The sequence below is a fragment of the Neolamprologus brichardi genome, chromosome 17 (genome assembly GCF_056152115.1).
Source record: "Neolamprologus brichardi isolate AB-2024 chromosome 17, ASM5615211v1, whole genome shotgun sequence".
NCBI lineage: Eukaryota > Metazoa > Chordata > Actinopteri > Cichliformes > Cichlidae > Neolamprologus > Neolamprologus brichardi.
This window is the reverse complement of record NC_142120.1, coordinates 11,918,635-11,937,229: the sequence shown is the minus strand read 5'-3', so window position 1 is coordinate 11,937,229 and position 18,595 is coordinate 11,918,635. Positions and strand designations below refer to the sequence as shown.

The 18,595-nt window shown below is 39.2% G+C and overlaps 1 protein-coding gene across 1 annotated transcript in view; it reads right to left on the bottom strand.

Moving 5' to 3' along the window:
• The window catches only part of exoc4 (exocyst complex component 4), a 133,180-nt gene that overhangs the window by 17,430 nt on the left and 97,155 nt on the right, over nucleotides 1–18,595 (bottom strand). Inside the window, exons 16-19 of the mRNA XM_006780713.3 lie at nucleotides 17,592–17,770; nucleotides 6,607–6,730; nucleotides 2,740–2,918; nucleotides 2,396–2,555 (exon numbers count right to left, since the gene is read on the bottom strand). Of these exons, the coding sequence (XP_006780776.2) occupies nucleotides 2,396–2,555; nucleotides 2,740–2,918; nucleotides 6,607–6,730; nucleotides 17,592–17,770 (642 nt within the window). The remainder of the gene's footprint in view (nucleotides 1–2,395; nucleotides 2,556–2,739; nucleotides 2,919–6,606; nucleotides 6,731–17,591; nucleotides 17,771–18,595) is intronic.

Genomic DNA, 18,595 nt, shown 5'->3' with positions numbered 1-18,595 from the left:
ATGTCTCCATAATCAAAGTTGACAGAGGGGAGAAATAACATACTAATCAATGGTCCTCCACATCCAGTACAGTTCAGGTAATTTCAGTTTACTTATTTGTTTGGTTATTTTTTGTCTTCTTCAGGGGAAACTTGGCTTGCCACTCTGGCACATTACAAACAATAGAAAAGCCCAAACTGCCAGTGCATAAACACCCAAGCACTCAAACACATGACACAAGAGAAGCTCATTAAACTTATAACATACTGTAGGATGCCCAGATGGCAGACACAGGAAAACACATTTTACTGTACAATGAGAATCAAATGCAGACAAACAGGGTTCTGAAAGTCACCTTAAAAGGAATAGTTGGTGCTGCTAAATGTACTGAAACTCAGGTTGTTTAAGCATAATCTGTTATTCATTTTATAATACACTCATTTTCTCCTTCTTCCTTTCTTCCCATCTCTCTCTTGTGTTCATCTCCACTGTAAGATATTGTCTAACCATGCTGCCCTCTTCAAGTCAGTTCCATGCTTTTCCTTTCAAAGATGCCTTTTCGACAACTTCCCTTTACTTAGTTTTTCAATTTTCTTCCCCTCAAGCCATCTTTCTTTCTCCATCTTTTCCATCACCCTTCCTCTCACATACTCTCTGCTGTCAAGGACACAGGCTTCTCAAAGAAGGGGGGAAAAATCATATGAATACAATGAATCACTCTTCTTCTTTCCTACCTCCTCCTCCCTCACTCCCTCCATCTTGTTCGCAAAGATGTCTGAGGTGCTGATTTCCCTTATGCCTGTCAGGGCAGAGCAGCGCTGGGCAACAGCAGTTAAGAGTCACAAAATTTAAATGTATGAATAAGAAAATAAACCGCAACAACAGCGTGGACACAGATACACAGTGTGGTTGACAATCTGTTTGACCATCTGTCAGCCTCACGCACTGACATAGTTGCTTTCTGAACTTGAAAACATTGTGCGAGTCTGTGTGCGTCTGTGCAGGTGTGCTGTTAAAGCTGGACCAGTACACCGATTAATTTTAAGCAGAACTGGTTATTATGATGACACCACTATCCATTTCTGATTTGATGGATTCATAATACAGTTCACTAAATCTTTACCATTTATTTATCTTGCAAATAGTGGTTCTTCAAACTTGAGTAGCCATAGTATAAATTCAATGTGTGTTTACTGTCCTATTATCTTTAGTCGTGTGGCATGATATCTTTTTTTACCACTAAAACAGCAAAACCTATGGGGCAAAAAGCAACTATTGGCAAGAAAATGGCATTACAGTTTACACAAACTCAATATCTGCACAAAATATTCATTTCCTCTTTGTCCTGTTAAAGGCTATCAATCTTTAAAACAGAAATGGAAATTCATAAGCCTTTATTGATACAAGACCCATTATCAAGTGTTCTTATTGGCCTGATTCTTTACTGATTTTCTCCATTGACCTGTGATCAGATTTCTTCTTTAAAAAAGCAGACTTACACAGTTTTTCACAACTGTCAATAACACAATATTACCCCAGGCTACACAGAACAGCCCAAGCCTGAAAGCCTGAACAGAAAACTGCCTACAGGTCAGTGCCTTCACCCTGATAAGAGACAGAATTCATTGCACTTTCCTCAAACTACAGTATACGATAGAGTAGCAATAAAATGTGCATTGAAAAGCTTTACAGCCAGCAGTGAGAATAACTGGACTGTAGCAGGTGGCTGAGGGGAGCACTTGTTTGTAAATGCAGTAGCTGATATTTATTTTTTATTAGACCTGTAAATATTAGCTATTAGCTATCTAATTAGCCTGCTGTTCTCTCTGTTACACTTGTATAGGAAACGCTCATGAGTTCTAGTAGAACTGAAAAAGATGCTAAAAAGGTGCAAAAGAAGCAGGCAAACGTAACCCTTAATACTGTTTCACCTGTTGTTCAGCTGATTTTCACTTATGTGAAGAAGATTTTGTGTGAATCATTGTTCTCCCACTGACACAGACAACGTAGCTTTCTCTGCATGCTGGAAGTGGGAAATAAACATCACGGTGTGTCTAGATTAAGAGGTAGCATGAGCAGCACCCATGCAGCTCTGCTGTTCTGTTTATGCCACAAAATATGCGTTATGGTGGGTGGATTTTGATAGCTTTGCAAACAAGTGAACCAATTAAAACTGTTTTGCGATGCCCAGCTAGCAGAAATGCATGCTATCAATAGAGTGCTGTATTGATAAGCTCGAAAGCATAGATTCAGATGGATTGGACAACATAAAGCTGGGATCCCTACGGTTGCTAGTTATGTCCAAGGCACTGAGTGGAAGGCTTGTTTCAGCTACTGCACCACAGAAACTGCTCCAGGGAAGCTTTCTTAGCTTAGCTTTCCTCTCCATGCCCAAAATGTGGAAAAGGACTCTAACCTGGCAAAGTCGAGGTCTGCCTCCCTGGACATGGTGATGTTGGTGAGGTTTTGCTGGAGGACAAAAATGTTCCTGCACATTTTCTTGATGCCAGACTCGCTGATTCTCTTGAAGTATTGAGCCCCATTGATCAGAATACAGGAGATCAGATGACCAAGACCTGGTAAGAGATGAGAAAAAAAGAGGCATGAAGGATATGTGATTCTTTTTATTTTTAAGGAAATTTGGGAATAAGAAAGAACATTTTAACAATGTTTTCAGACTCTTAGGTTCTTTGAAAGTAGTTGAAGAGAGCTGTATTTTAGAGGCAGTTACTTAAACGTCACCCTAGGGGGGCTGCTGACCTTCAAAAATATACTGGAACTTGTGTTGCTGCAAGGCGGCCCCCATGGCTTCCTCTATGGCTGAGATGTCCTTGTTCAGTTTGACCACCAGGGGGTCATAGTCCATGCTCTCAACATTAGCCACAATGGCATAATTTCCTTGTTTGGTCAGGGGGATCAGGTAATGGAAACAGTGCACCCTGGATTAAAACAGGGAAAGAAAAGAGAAAACAGAAAATTAAATGCTGCAGATAATTCATAGGTTTTTTTTTTTCTCCATTTTTTTTACCTTTTGCTGTCTGGAAATTAAAAGTTACATATTCTGCTTTGTCAAGACCATTGTGCCATCCAAATTCTTTGACAACTACATATTGATATGCTGAAATGAACTATGAACTATGCTGAGTGTCCAACATGAGAACGACAAGGAAAAGTGGTGAGTCAGGAAATATGTATGAACTGTATTATTCTCTGTGCTTTGGAGGTTAACATAGTTAGAAGGCACTTTAGCGGGCACAGAGTGTTCTCATTCCTCAAGCCCCACTAAACCTACTCTAATACTTATAATTTCTACAGAAATCATTCTGTTTATAGAGTACTCATAATATATCCACTTGTACAACTACCACTACATCACTGTTGGATACCAGTCACCTGAGCAAAGTGTTGTAGAGCAGATTGTTGAATATGCTGTGCACTTCTGAGGAGTTTTAAACCTTAAATGGAGCTGCTTATATACTTAATGCCATGTCTAATAAATCTACTAAGGTAAATTGTCCTTTCAAACTATTTAATTTGTAGAAAGCACACTTATGTCTATAACACAGTTTTGTGTATATTTCCTCGCATATTTTATCTTGAGTGTTTTAGAGGCAGTAGTTAAAGGAAGACTGTTGTACCAGAATGGCAATAAAGCCCCCAGTTATAGCAGAATAACTGGGTTGAGGACCTTGCCAAAGAGTTTTTGTATTCACCTTTTCCTAGTCAGGTTTTTGAGCCGTTTCTTTTAATGGATTCATAGCTAAATGCCACAAATAAACTAAAATACCAGAAATGCTCTCAAAGTTTTGATTATTGTTATGTAAAAATGTCATTTTAGAGGGATTATTAAGTGGAAATACAGATAATAAGTAAACCAACCCTTTAATCTCAACCTTATCCAAATATTTCCTGCCCATAGTACAAACATCTAATAATACTTTTAGGATTTTAATAGTTAGAGCAGGTGGATTTTGACCTATCCTTTAACAATACATTATGTTTTTCAGGTTCCCTAAAGACCTATAAATTAGTATGAGGTCTTTGAGGTCCACAGAAAGATAATTTCGGTCTAGACTTAAAAAGTCAATAGTTTTATAATTCCATAATCACACTGCCCAGAGCTGAAGGGTATAAAATTATATGGGTGAATTTATCTTCCTCCCTAAGGCAAAGCCAACACCTACACAGCATTTTCAAAGCCTCCATCCGACCTCCTTCTCTCTCTATTCAATCATTTCTCCCACTTAGCCCACTCTAGCTTTCTTCTTTAACCCTCACTCCTACTTTAACTTCACTCATCTCTCTTCCATCTTTTCATCCACCCCCCCCCCCACCCACCCCTTCTTCTTTCTTGCTCATGGCTTCATTTAGCTGGTACCACTATCAAGGGAAATTTGCTAGATGGGGAGAGTCAATGGAGTGTAGCATATAGCTAGACATCAGCCTCAGGGAGGGTTTTCTACTGGAATCATCAACAATATTGCATAAGCTACACAATGGTCTAGAGGGAAATAGTAGTACATGGATGGATGGAAGAAATGGGGAGGGATGATGGAGGACTATTAGAGGATGTGGGTGTGAGAAAGTATATGGTGTGGTAAATTAACTTAGATATTGACATTCAAAACACACGCTGAAGATACATTTCTGAACTCGTGCATTCAGGGCACGCGTGTGATGCCACTGGTTCTTTTAACTCATCTGATTTAATGACACGTGCTCTGAGCAATGTTGTGTGTAGGAACCAAATACACATGGCTTGAAAGTTTGGGGTAACTCATAACTCGCACTTGTATTCGTTGAATGACCTTGTACAGTAAAAGGAAATATAGCCAAGACATTGACATTTTTAGTAAAATAAACATTTTGTCCTTTAAACTTCACCTTCCTCAAAGAATTGCCCATCTGCAGCAGTCATAGCCTTGCAGACCTTTGGCATTTTGCTGAGGCATTCCAGGGAAATTTGACCCTATGTTTCCCAAAGCGTTTCTCACAAGTTGTATTAGTTTGACAGCTGCTTCTTACATACCATATAATCAAGTTGTCAACATCAATCGGGTTGTGTTCCAGTGACTGTGCAGGCCACACCATAACAGAGACCACAGCATTTGACTGTTTCCTCTTTAAGCAGTTTGGACCTGTGCTTTGGTTCAGTGTTCATTTCGCTGACCAGTAATTTTCGTCACCGAACTTTTATTTTTTGCCAAAAACAAGACGATAACTAAATAAAATGGAACTGAAAATGACGTGTACTGACAAGTTTGTCAACAAATAAAAATTTGATGAAAATTATCCTTGAGGGACGAGAGCCAATCAGAACTGAGTAAGTTCTAAATAATTTAGAAAGGTGGGACGAGTTTGGATGCATGCACATTATGCAATAAGGTTAGATGCGCCTATTTGATCAGCCCTTGAGAAACGATACAACTTAGAAACAAACAAAATCGAACACTTGCTGTCAAAGTGACTGCCTTGGTCACTGTCCTCCTGTTTGGAAACTAGCACCCCCCACCCCAAGTCTATGCTTGTTCGACAATCACAATCTTCATCTCCTACTGGCCAGTCTCACATGGATTTGTCTTTGCAAGTTTGTCTTAAATTCGCGTCCCAAAGCCGGCATCAAGGAGTCACTTCTTTACTGTTCATGGTAAAACATGTGTCTTCTGGATACCACTTTACAAAGCTGCTTGTTGAGTAAGACCAGTAACTCTTTGTTTTCTCAAAAAACTCTGATGTACTTTTCTTACTTGCTCAGTTAGTTCTCGCTCTGTCTGTTTTTTAACTTCTCTGTTACGAGAGTAGTATACTTCTTGTAAAATCTGGCAATTTACTACTTTGATCTTATTTTAAATGGGGGGAAAAAGCTTTTGTTTCAAAAACAGAGACATTTAAGTGACCCCAGCCTTTTCAGCAGCAGTATAATTCTGCTTCTTTGTTCAGTGACGCAAATGAATATTATGAACGTAGTGGTTACAGACTTCCTGGGAAGAAGGTGAAGGGGAAGTGCAACATGCACAGGCAGAGTGGCATTATTTGATGTGCTTCAAATAATATTCACATAAAAATATCAGGCAGATAATATGTGCAGGAGGACCTTGATGAGTTGAGGCTCATCATTGCCACGCATTGCCACATGAATCATTATGGTGGCAGCGTGCAGACTTGGAAAACAATGACTGCAGTTGTTTTGTTGCATGTCACACCGTGCCAGTGAATGATGATAGCTGAAGCAATAGAATTTCCCAGTGATATTATTTGTTTTCAAAACATTTTGTCTTCCAAAACCTATTTATGCTAAAAACTCATTACCTTAAGGTGAATACATCACCATGCTCGTATAATTCAGTTTGACACAACCTGCTTTTAACTCTGCATTTAGAGTCTAATGCTTTCTGTGTATGCATTGTTTATACTTTTATGACTTGCCTAATAAAATGATCAACTATTATGGCCAATTTCTTTATATTAAATATGTATTGTAAAAATATTTGTATAAATAAAATAATTAAATATGTTTAAATATGTCATATTACTGCATAAAGGAGAGCCATAAGATCTGGACAACATAAAACATCCTTCAACGTTTATATCCCTCCAGTGAAGAGTTGGGCAGTTTCTCCTGCATACCTGACCTCCAGATGCAGCACTAGGAGGCAACGGTCTGCAATATCTTGGAAGCCCCTGGACAGGTCGTTGAGGGTCTGGAGAATCTGCTCCCTGCTGCGTTCACTCTCTCCAACCACCTGGCTCTCTGTTGAGATCATAGAGATGTAGGAAGATGAGAATAGGCATAGAAAAACTCAATTATTGCAAACAGGAGCAGTTGAAGTGAGTAAAAGGACCATTGTAAATGGTTTCTGCATCCTGTGTTACAGCTATTTGAAAGGCTGTGTGCGTACATTCATTTAACAGGTGCATTTTAAAACATAACAAAGGCTCAATTGGGGATGAGTCAAGTATTTAGTTAATGTGATTTAATGTCAAAATTTAAAATATGTGCAAAAAAATAAATGTATACATTAACAAAGGCACTTGTCTTGCCTTTGTTACTTTATGCTTATTATATTTTGTGGAGATTACTTCTAATTTATTATTTTTTAATAAGAACCATTTCTATAACTTTGAACATCACACACTAAACGTCTGCATGCTGGTCGACACACTGCACAGACAAAGGTTAAAACAGGGTTAATCAGTCAGAGATAAAACAGTTTTTGAGGCTTTCAATTGTAAAATATGTTTTATTTTGCTCTTAACCAGGTATTATTGATTCACCCACTAATAGGGAAAACAACAAGTATGATAACCTGTTTAAAGAAGGATGATGTTAAAATAAGAACAAGAGCAAATGAGTTTACTGCACATATTGTATTGGTACTGCAATATATTGTTTTTATTTCACTTTATTGTACTGTGTTGATATTGTATTTGTATTGTTGTTGCAGTGAATTGTATTGTATTTTTACTGCGCTGTCCGTTCCCAGCACTCAAAACAAATCTGAATAAGTACTGTAAGTACTTACGGTGGGTAAATGGGTAACATATATGAGGAGAAATCATGCCATTTTAGCTTATATAGACTAGAAAATAACAACAAACTAATCTGCTCAAAAATGAAGGGACCACTCAATCAACACATATCACAAGTCAGTTAAACTTCAGGGACATCGATCTGTCCAGTTAGGAAGCATGAACCATTGTGAATCCATCTCAGCTGCTTTGGTGCAAATCAAAGTGACAACAGGTGCACTGGAATAAGCAACAACAAGACAATCCCCAAAAAGGGAATGAATTTGCAGGTGGTGGCCACAGACCATTGTTTTCTTCGTATCCCTCCTGACCAGTTTTCTCTAATTTTGGTTTTTGTCAGTGCCCTGTCACTGCTGGCAGCATTAGAGAGTAATTACTGCCCAGTCAGGTTGCTCATATAGTTTGTTTATTCCAGTCATGGCCCATCCATACCTAGATCTACTTTGTCTCCCAGCACAGTCTCAAGAATGTGGGTGAGATAGCAGGAGATGGGCTACATGGGTTACATAAAGACAGGTCCATATTTGGCATCAACCCCACAGCAGGACTGGTATCTGCTCCTTTGTACAAGAAGCAACAGGAGGAGCACTGCTAGAACCTTACAAATGACCTCCAGCAGACTACTTGTGCATTGTACAGCTAGATTAGTATTAAACTAGAGTGTAACTCTTTTTACAAAGTTTTAAGGTTTGGAATTTGCTGAAAAGTCCTTAAAAGCTAGGGAAAGGCCTGCCAGCCCGTGGTGTTTTTCTTAAACTGCCCTTGAGCTCCCAAACATTGTCCTAAGATTGTTATTAATGTGTTGTTTTGTTATACTCTGCAGTAATAAGCATGTATTCCATTCCATATTGACATTATCAAGTTCTGTAAATAACATTAGCTCATATGGTACACACATTCGCAAACTCATTAGTTCAGCTTCACACACTTCCTGAGTCCTTCAGCATGTTCCTGTACTTTCTTCCCATTACTTGTGCTGAGGCAGCAAGAGCATGTGTCACTGCACTGCATTGTAAGCCACACAAAAGACCTGAGTGTGTGTGTGTGTGAAAGAGAGAGAACCAGAGAGCATGATGAGTGTATATAAATTCAGCTCAGCATAGATCAATGGCCATAAATTAACAAGGGGAGGAAAAGGAGAGAAATTGGCCCCGTCACTCATATGTAAGTCTATTTGGTCAATGAGGCGAGTGTGTGTGTGTGTGTGTGTGTGTGTGTGTGTGTGTGTCCATGAGGGTGTTGGTGTGTGTACAAAGAGTGACTGTTGAGCAGGAGAATGCAGGGGTCCACGATCGATGTGCCGCAGTCAAAACCAGCTCCCTAGTTATTCTTCCTGCCCTTCCGAAGGTCACACATGCATGCAAGCTGGTACACATGCATGCATACACACCGCTAAGAACAAAGAAGTAACAAGTCAAAACAATGCCTGCAATTAAGTGATGATTATTCTTTCTGCTCCTTGACTCTTTTGAATTATACCACCAAAAAAGCCATGTCTACCTTAACTATGTTCTCACTAGCCTACATATAGAACATGTACAAACAATCCCCAACTGCAATTTCTTCCTTTCTGCTTAGAAATGTATGTTTCAACACAGCCTGAGCTCTCTTAGACAAGCTTTCTTGTAGTTTCTGTAAGTGTTCATCAGGAATAATTCTCCAGGCTTGAAGTACATTCAAATTGTTTGGACTTTGTTCTAGTTTTGCTCTGGGGAGGCCAATCCATGACCGACAGTGTTCCACTGTGTTTTTTTGCACTGGAAGTGTATTTGGCATCACCGTCATGCTGAAAATTTAAGCCACTACCAGTCAGATACTATTACATGATGGATCAAAATATGACAGTACTGTTCTGTGTTTATAATTCCATAAATTTTGACAAGATCGTCAACATCACTGGCTGAAATGCATCCCAAAAACACGACTCCACTGTGTTTTACAGATGGCTGTAGACACTCATTGTTGTACCTCTCCTGACTTCTACCGCACATACCGAAGACAATTTGAAACCAAAATCTACCATTTGGATTCATTACTCTATAAGAACTCCTGGCACTGACTTTCAGTCCAGCCCTTACCTTAGCTTTCTCTCCCTCCTTCCTTTGTTAAGAATGGCTTCTTGACAGCCACCCTTCCACTGAGACCATGGCTGATGAGGTTTCAGTGAACAGTAGATAGATCAACTGAAGGGCCAGATGCATCTCTCAGGTCCTATGTCAACTCTTTGCTGGAAATTTGCCTATTTCTTAAGAATCTTACATCACATCACAAGACTCATCTTGCTGGAATATATAAGTTTTTGGTTGTGCTTTTGTGTCCTCCTAGTCCTCAGTGCACATTTTGTATGCATTGTAGTTACTTTAAATTTATCTCTGAGAAAATGAGAAAGCATTGCTCCGAGCAAACAGCAGTCAGGTATACGCCATGACCGTCCAATCAGAAAAGCAAACACGGTCTGAGCTGTGATGTGACATTGGTGACAGTTGCTCTTATGGCCTGTGTACCTGACATACAAAGATAACAGCTTGGAATTATGTTTCTTATTAAAGGTCTGCAAGTGATGAACATTCTGGATGTATGAACTAACAGTATGGTTGGTTCAGCTAAAATAATTCTGGTGTACAGCCCCTACAGGCAGTTAATAGCAATAACCTATAGGGGAAATAACGCTAGAAATGAATTATGTAGCATGGTAGACTTCTACTAAAAATGTATTTTTGTTACTTTGTTACTTTTACTTTAAACTGGCCTAAGAAACCAAAACCTGATTTCAGTAAGTGGACTACACTACACATTAATTATGCTCAACTTTGTTTGTTTAAATGGCAATCAGCATCAGTGTTACTATATGTAATGACAATAATTTAATATTTAATAATCTATAATATCGAATTGCCCCTCACCCTGCAGGGGGTGGTTGTGGGGGGGTCTTGTGGCTTAGATCTTCAGCTGAGAGATACCAATATTAATCTAGCTAACAGTCAACGGAACAACAAATGAGATTGCTTTCAATGAAAGAAAAACAATGATTTCTCAAGAGAGTCGAGGATATTACATTAATTAATTTCACCTGATTGTGTGAAGCTGATGCTGTTCACACTCCCTGGTCAACTTTGAGATCATTAATAGATACAGAACCCACCATTAAAACACAATACTGTCTCCTAAAATAAAAAAGCACAATTTTAAGACAAAAATGTTTTAAAGCTTCTGCCAAAAGACTTAAATATAGACTAATTTTCTCTGTAGTTACAGGTGCGAGAGAGCCAAAGCCTTGCACATGCTCTGCCTGTGGGAGTATTTCCCACTAACTGTCTGTATATGTGCAGGAATTGACTCGGAGGCTTGTTTCCTCTCATGTGCATTACACTCACTCACTCGCTCACTTTTCTGACAGCAGAAAAAAAGGCCTTACTGTGGCACACACTGCTGGAGGTCTCTCTGGGGGGTGTCTGTGAAAAACACACGACCAGAGACACACAAGCGTACGGACACGTACACAAAAACACACTCGGATTCTTGCCACCCCGAGTCTTGCGCTGCTTTGATGATGCGAGGGAGGCGTCGCAGCATGGGGGGCACCATTAGAGTCAGGAACAGACGGGCAAAGGGAGACGACTCATTTGTCCTGACTGACAACTTTCTTGCTCTATTTTTTCTTTTTCTGGTTGCCTTTTCCTCCAACTAAATTCCTTCTATCTCTTATTTATGAGTTCTTGTGTGTGCATTATTAAATGTGAAGATATGTATTTGCATGTCATGCATCTACTTATGCGTTCATGTATAGGCATGCGTGCATGTGCTTTGTGCTTATCCAATTATTTTCAAATCTCATCTAAGGAAAACGTCTGTTGCTTGCCATCTGCAAAGGATGAGGGTGGCAGACATTAAGGGAGAAGATCAGTGATGGAATTCACACACAGACACAGAATGCATGCGCCTACATAAACGGACAGTTCATCTTAACACAACCACTTAGACTCACTGCACCCACTGCCAATAAAAGCATAATCAACACATTAAGAAGAGGAATAACAGGACATGATATTTCCTATCATCTTTTTTTGTAAATCCACAGCATAAAATGGAAAAGAAAATGGAGTGAGATAAGCAACGGACAGTATCCTGCAGGATTGGAGTGATGAATGATTCATAAATGACTCCGTAAGAAAGGAGTTATTAATTATTTTGCTGCCTCTGGTATAGGACGAACATCTGCACACTGAGATCTAAACTTCGGTCCAGAGACAGAGATAGAGAAAAGGAGGGGCAGGAGAGATATAAAATAATGATGGTATTAAAAGATTTTGATGTCTGATGACATCTAATTGTGTCAAATGCTTTTAAAATGAGAAGGAATCAAAAGTTCATGCTTTAAAGTTTTGACAGTAATAGTGAGGAGTGCTGTAATATTGACCAGAATACAATATTAAACTACTTAGCAGTTGGTTGGACTGGGAGAACAGTGGGTTTCCACTAATCAGATGGTGATTCGATCCCTGGCTCCTTCAATCCATCAAATTGTCCTTGGTCAAGATATTGAACACCAAGCAGTGAAGGGTGTGAGTATGTGTGAAATACAGGAAGCACTGTAAATGTAGCATGTGAGTGAACGGATGAATGTGGCTTATAGTTCAAAGCACTTTGAGTGGTCAATAAGAGTAGAAAGGAGTTATATAAAAATGTAGCCAATTACTGAAAAACATCACCACCATCTCCCACTTAAACTACCCGCCCCCCCCCCCAGGTCTCTGCAGTGAATAAGAATGTTTTCTCAGTCAAGTTCCCTTGTTTAATGAAGTCAAGAAAAATACTGCTAAAGGGGAAAGACCTGCACTCACCATAGTTAAGGTGAGCCACTGAGATGAGAAGGAGCCTCCTCCTATAGGGAGGCCACATGATTACTGCCTAGAAACCCTGCAGGCTAGATTAGAAAGGTCTGTATCTACGCCTACCTAATGATGTCCAGACTTCCAACATTAAGACACGCTTTTGTGCACAACCATATACCGCATTGCTCGAGAAGACTGACCAACATAAGATTTAACAAGGCTGTCAAATACAGTGGCTCATTTTAGGTATTTTACTTGGGCCTAAGATACAGTGCTCAAACCAATCAGAAGACAGAGAACATCATTTAAAGTGGCTTGTCTTAAACGGAGGACGAACTGAGGGGACAAATAAGAACTATTTTTTAAAAGTCAGTCATGCTAAGCTTCTCAAATTGAGTCCAAGAGCAAAAACGTGGAGCTGGAAATTAGCATAACAGGTCTACTTAATAAACCAAGTCAAGAAGAAAAAGTGGTTGGCATTGCTTCTCAGCCGTGTGTGCTTGTGTGTGTTGTCAGGTAAATATTGTCAGAATGGATTAGATGGCCAGTGCTGCAACCAGATGGGCGATAAGACCGTTTCTGTGGACACCTCCGCAGACAGTCTGTCAACACACATACACACATAGCCCTTATTACCGACACACACATGCAAGCTTACTTCAGACATCTTCTGACACACAGAGATATTCAAAGATGCTTAAATCTGCAAGTATGCGCACTAAATCTAATCTACATCAGGATAAATATGTTACAGGAAAGCATCATTACCGTAGCTAACTGCAGGGACACTACTGATATGTTAGCCAAGCTTTGTAGTAAAAGGTACAGTTTAACTCTGCATATTTTTAACCATTTTTTCATAGAGCATGCTGTCCATTTGTGTAAACAGCCTCTATTAATAAATATAGGTTGAACAGGGGCTGAGAAGTAGCTTCAGCAGTTCACTATGTAATAATATGCAAATTAGCCATGTGCCTATGTTACTGATGCTAGTTGGTCATGGGGAGGTGACTGAAGTGAGCAAGTCTCATGAGATTTCTGGTGGTAATATTCAGGTGAAGAGTGAAATATATGAACATAAATGAGTTTATTTTCATTTTATTTTTAACAAAACAAGCTCTGGACTAATACAGTCGCCCAAAATTGAGGTAATATTGTATATGGGAAGAATTGTTCCGACCTTAATGGCTATGTATGTAATCACACATCCAGTCGAATTAAGCCTCAGGAAAAGCGATGCAAGCAAACCACTGCAGAGATTACTGAGTCATGGACAAACTCTACCAGATCCTTAGCACTTGGACAAAAAAGAAAAGGAAGAACCTTCACTCTTGCTGGGTAAGGTAGAAAGAAGGGAAGACAGAAAGAAAGAAAAGCCAAGAAGGAATGAAGCAGGAATGCAAGAAAGAGAAATGAAATAAAGAAAAAGCAAAAACAGGGAGAGGAAAATGAGTTGTTCATACCTGACTGCTTCTGTAATATAAAATCCAATTTGGAGAGGCATAGACGTGAGGCGGGGTGGGGTGGGGGATGAGATAAGGTGGGGTCTTTTTTCCCCTGCTGTACCCTTGTCCCATCTCATACAGTCTACGGCTATGTACACACACGCGTGCGCGCGCACACTCACACACAATGCACCCTTACCATCGCACACGTAGTCTGTCATCGGCTCACCAAACACTAAATAATGAACAATACGGAGGCTGTCCCAGCATGATAAGTGACTGCCCTATCCTTCCCATTAGTGCCACCCGCCAGAATTAATGATAATTATGTCACGTCCCTTCCCGTACTTTTATTGAATTCTTATCTATGAATAGACGAAGGAAGCTAGCGTCAGACTGAGAGGGAAGGGAAGATACTGCACTGACAAAGTTGAGTCTAAATAAGAATATTTCTCATTTAATTACTTTATTTCTAAAAGAAAAAGATGCGATATGGAAGGGCAAAATAAGTGCAAGTTCAATGAGCAATCAGACGACTGAAGCCAGGGAGTTGTGACAATGGCTGATAAAGGTTGAAGCCCTCTCTATGCCTACAAGTAAGGTGAATAATTTACCTCAGTTCTGCCGGAAGCCCCAAGATACCACAGTGAACACAGCTTAGTTTCTCAGAAGTACTGCAACACAATAACTGGACGTGGCTGTAAAAGGTGACAAAAGATCTAGATACTTTTAATCTTAAAATGTGGTCATTATGTTGTTTAATCTCAGTCAGCATAACAGATAAATAAATCCTTAGTAACAATAAAATCAATAAAATGGATATCAAATATGCAGTTGTCTTATTTTTTTCTGGAAATTAAACAGCTTTTATACAAAGGGAATTTTTCATCTCCTCGAGACTGATAATAATATTACACCAATCAAACTCAACAAGTGCAGCTTGATGACATCTTTAATAATGTTACTACTGCTTGAGGCTGACAATGTAAAGTCTGGAGTCTGTTTATGATTTAGGGAAAAGCTTTTATGCACATTTAATGCACATTTATTGTAAAAACACTTCAACGGAAACACCAGATCAATGCTGTACAGGGCCCCTGTTTGTTGTCAAACAGCCTAACATCTTTTTTGGTGTGGATTCCACTGGATGCTAAAAACATTCCTTTGAGATAATAATCCATGCTGACATTCTTGTACTGCAAGATTTTTTGCTGCACATCAACACATCAATATGGAAGGGAATTTTGCTGGATTCTGTAATGTAATGGGGAGGCCACTGAAGTCCACTGCACTCACTGTAATGTTTCTAAAACCAGTTAGACATGGCAGACATTTGAAAGTAGTCATTAAAAGACAGTAAACTGCAGCCATCAAGACCCTGAAGCGCCACGGGAAAAAAAATCCACATATTTTTATAATGCTGCACTCAGCATGGCCTGTTGACACATGGCAAGCTGGGTCCACGGATTCAAGCTGTTGATGCCAAACTGTGAGCATCAGCACAAATCAAGATACAGACCAAGCTATGCTTTTGTGTGCGCCCTGAGCAGACTTGTTCTTGACTAACAGAACTGGAAGCCACTGTAATTGCTTTAAAGTGAGATCTGCTGTGCATTGTGAGAAGATGGCCTACCCTTTCTGTATATTTGCCTCTGACCTCTCTCTTCAACAACACATTTCTATTTGCTCATTTCTGTCTGCTTTTTTGCACCAAGCAGCCCATTTGTCACTGTTAGTTCTTTTTCAATGTTTAAAGTGTTTAATAACTAAAACTCCTGACTGGAATATGCAGGATTTCTATGATTTAGACTTCTGTTCCACTACTGCCTAAGCGGGTAATTGCAGGAACAAGCAGGTGTTCAGGTATTTCTAAAGTGGGAGTACTAATGGGAGCACTAACTCGCTGACTACCATTAAATGTTGCTAACAAAAAAAGATTTGGACTTGAAGAGGAATATTATAAGATGCTAGAATTTAATCTTGGCGATTAAACATTGACATGTGACAACAGGGATTAGAAAAAAACACAACTAATGAATAGTGATTAATAAGATCTACATAAAGTCTTTGCTGGATGGAAACACACACACACACACATACACAGACTCTTCATTCTTTTATCAGTGATTAATGATACAAAAGTGATGACTGAGCAGGGAATGTAGGAAATGCTTTCATGAGTCCTGATTAGGCGCCCACACTTGCAGAAGCACAACCAAAGATAATGAGTGTGTGTGTAAAGTGCTCTTTGACAACTCCAGTAGGGAAGGTAATGAGTGTGTGATAATACACTCAAACAAGAATTTAATGAGGCACAGGTACGAAGTGTTGCTACAAAAGCACAGAACGCAAAGATGAGGAAAATTCATCTATCTCTGATTGTGATCCTACTGTACATAAACCATCCAGACAATGCGTTCAATCTCTATGCATTCTGATCAATAAATACCTAATAACCCAAGGCACTGGAGGCAGCATCTTTAGGAATACAAACCAGTGTTTTAATTTAGCACCGTCCTGCAATATATCAAACATCAGAGGGTGTGTAATGACAAAGATGCATGCTTAGAGTGCTTGTATAGTTATTTCTATACTAAGCCTTTACATAATCATATTTCAATTTTAGGAAAAAACTAAAGATAAATACAGAGACACTCCATGTCCTTTCATATAATATGGCTTTTTTTCAAGGTCAACATTGATCTTGAGTGCTAACAATGAAGATCAAGCTCAAATGTTTTGCCAACCTTGGAACTCATATCTTCCAAGGCCCAGTATATTTGTTGTGAAGTAAATATTGTGCAGCACATCCACTTAATATATGTTTGCCCCACCCTAAAAGCCCAGATTCACTTCCTGTGGTATGTTTGGTTCCGTTCAAATTCATTTATTTATTTTATTTATATTAATTTCTTGACATATAATAACAGTTTTAGTGACTTTTTGTAAAGTTCAACAAATCCACTGGTTTCTATTTTAATTATGTTAAATCTTTATATCATTATCTCAGCACTGACCAAAAAGCATTTGGATTCTGATATTTGCCATAAATTGAACAGCCTTGGGGAGAAGGGTTTAGCATAAACGACCCAAACTGTGGTCGCCTGCCATTATGTGCTGACACACAGTGCATCGAAAAGTCAAAGCTACAATCTCTGTCAGATGTGGCGCGTTGTGACTTTAACAAAATGAAAATCAAGTTAGAAGGGGGCAGGCCCGACACATCAGAGAACATCCAGTAGACACTGGATCCACACACACATGGGCCAAACAGCTGCAGGTAAGGCAAATTCAAATCTGGTCCAGTTTCCAAAACTGTTTAATTACACCTCATATATTCAGGTTTTTCTAAAAAAGTGCTATAGTTAAAGTTTGGAGCAATGAGAGCCTTTTTATCAGTTTCAAGTAAAATAACAAAAAAAAATGAAAAAAACAAAAAAACTAACTGTAGAAAGGAAACTGACAGAAAAGATCATCTTACTTTTCGTCAAATGCAACCGTTCCACAAGCAAAACTCATGTATTAAAGAAAAAACTGAGTTTTGCAGAAAGAGCAGCAAACAGCAACAGATGTCTGCGTTGGCGTCATCGTACTAGATGTAGGTGGAAATTTCACTGCATATGTCTCTGTTTGTGTCAAAAATATCATTGTGCTAGCTTCGTTTTATTTCATCAAAAAAAATAACACCTTCACAGATATCGACTGTCATTATGATGTGCGGGTTTTACTTTGTTTGGAAGAAATACACTTATTCAAGGAAGTTCACAACTAAGTCTGTTGTTTACTTCACATTTACACAACTTACTGGATGCGTGAGGCAGTGTGACGAAGAACGTCTTGAGGCGACAGGCAAGCCATTCCATGCTCTCGTGAAGGTTGGCCAGCGCCTTGAGGTCACTGACATCACGCAGGATCTCATTCTGTGGGATTAACTTGTCTCCGAGGTTCCCAGTCAGCACCTCTGACTCCTTAGCAAAAGCAGCCCTGAATGATGGACGGGGTGAGGGATGTAAGAGTGTATGGTTAGAATGACAGGCACATTATATTTTTGGCAAAAGAAAAACACAATTTAACCATCAATCAAGTGGCAAATACCCATTTAAAATAAAAATAAAAAATAGCTGGTATTAAAAAAAGTCGTGAAAGCATTGACGTAGCTCAGAGGCGACTTTGTGAAAGACACTTTAATCGGTCCGCAGTGTTACATGCTTTGGAGGAATTTATCAGTGATTGGGTTCCTGGTTGGACTCAGAATGCCTGGTTTGCAGACACTGAGTGGATTTTATAAAAAGCAATAATAGAAGTAAATTTTTTAAAGTAATAAAATAATGGATTGTCGAACAGAATGGATGTGCACACATCTCCTCTGTGTGTTAATGCGTTCAACTGAAAATAGCTCAAATTTTATAATAATCTTATGCTTATGTGCTCAGTATCTCGGGGTTCAATTATTGCTTTGACCTTTACAGTGACTCACACACAAGGGAAATAAGAAGGGCTGAAAGCTGGATGGATACAGAGATAAAGACAGAAGGAGTGGAGGGGAAAACTGTGAGCAATTTTATGAGTGCGGATACTTAAAAAAAGAAGTTTCCACTAGCTCAACAGTTGGTGGGAGAGAAAAACAGGTGACGGAAAACATTTAGAAAAAGATGCCAAACACAAGGCAGAGATTTACAAAGTGGCCAAAACAAACACGCAGAGATGCATTTGGTGTTCAAGCACTTGTGGTTGCAGAAGCATAGGGTGAGACCTGGGAAGCTGGATAACTTAAAATCAAAACTGTACTGCTGCAAACACACGACATGT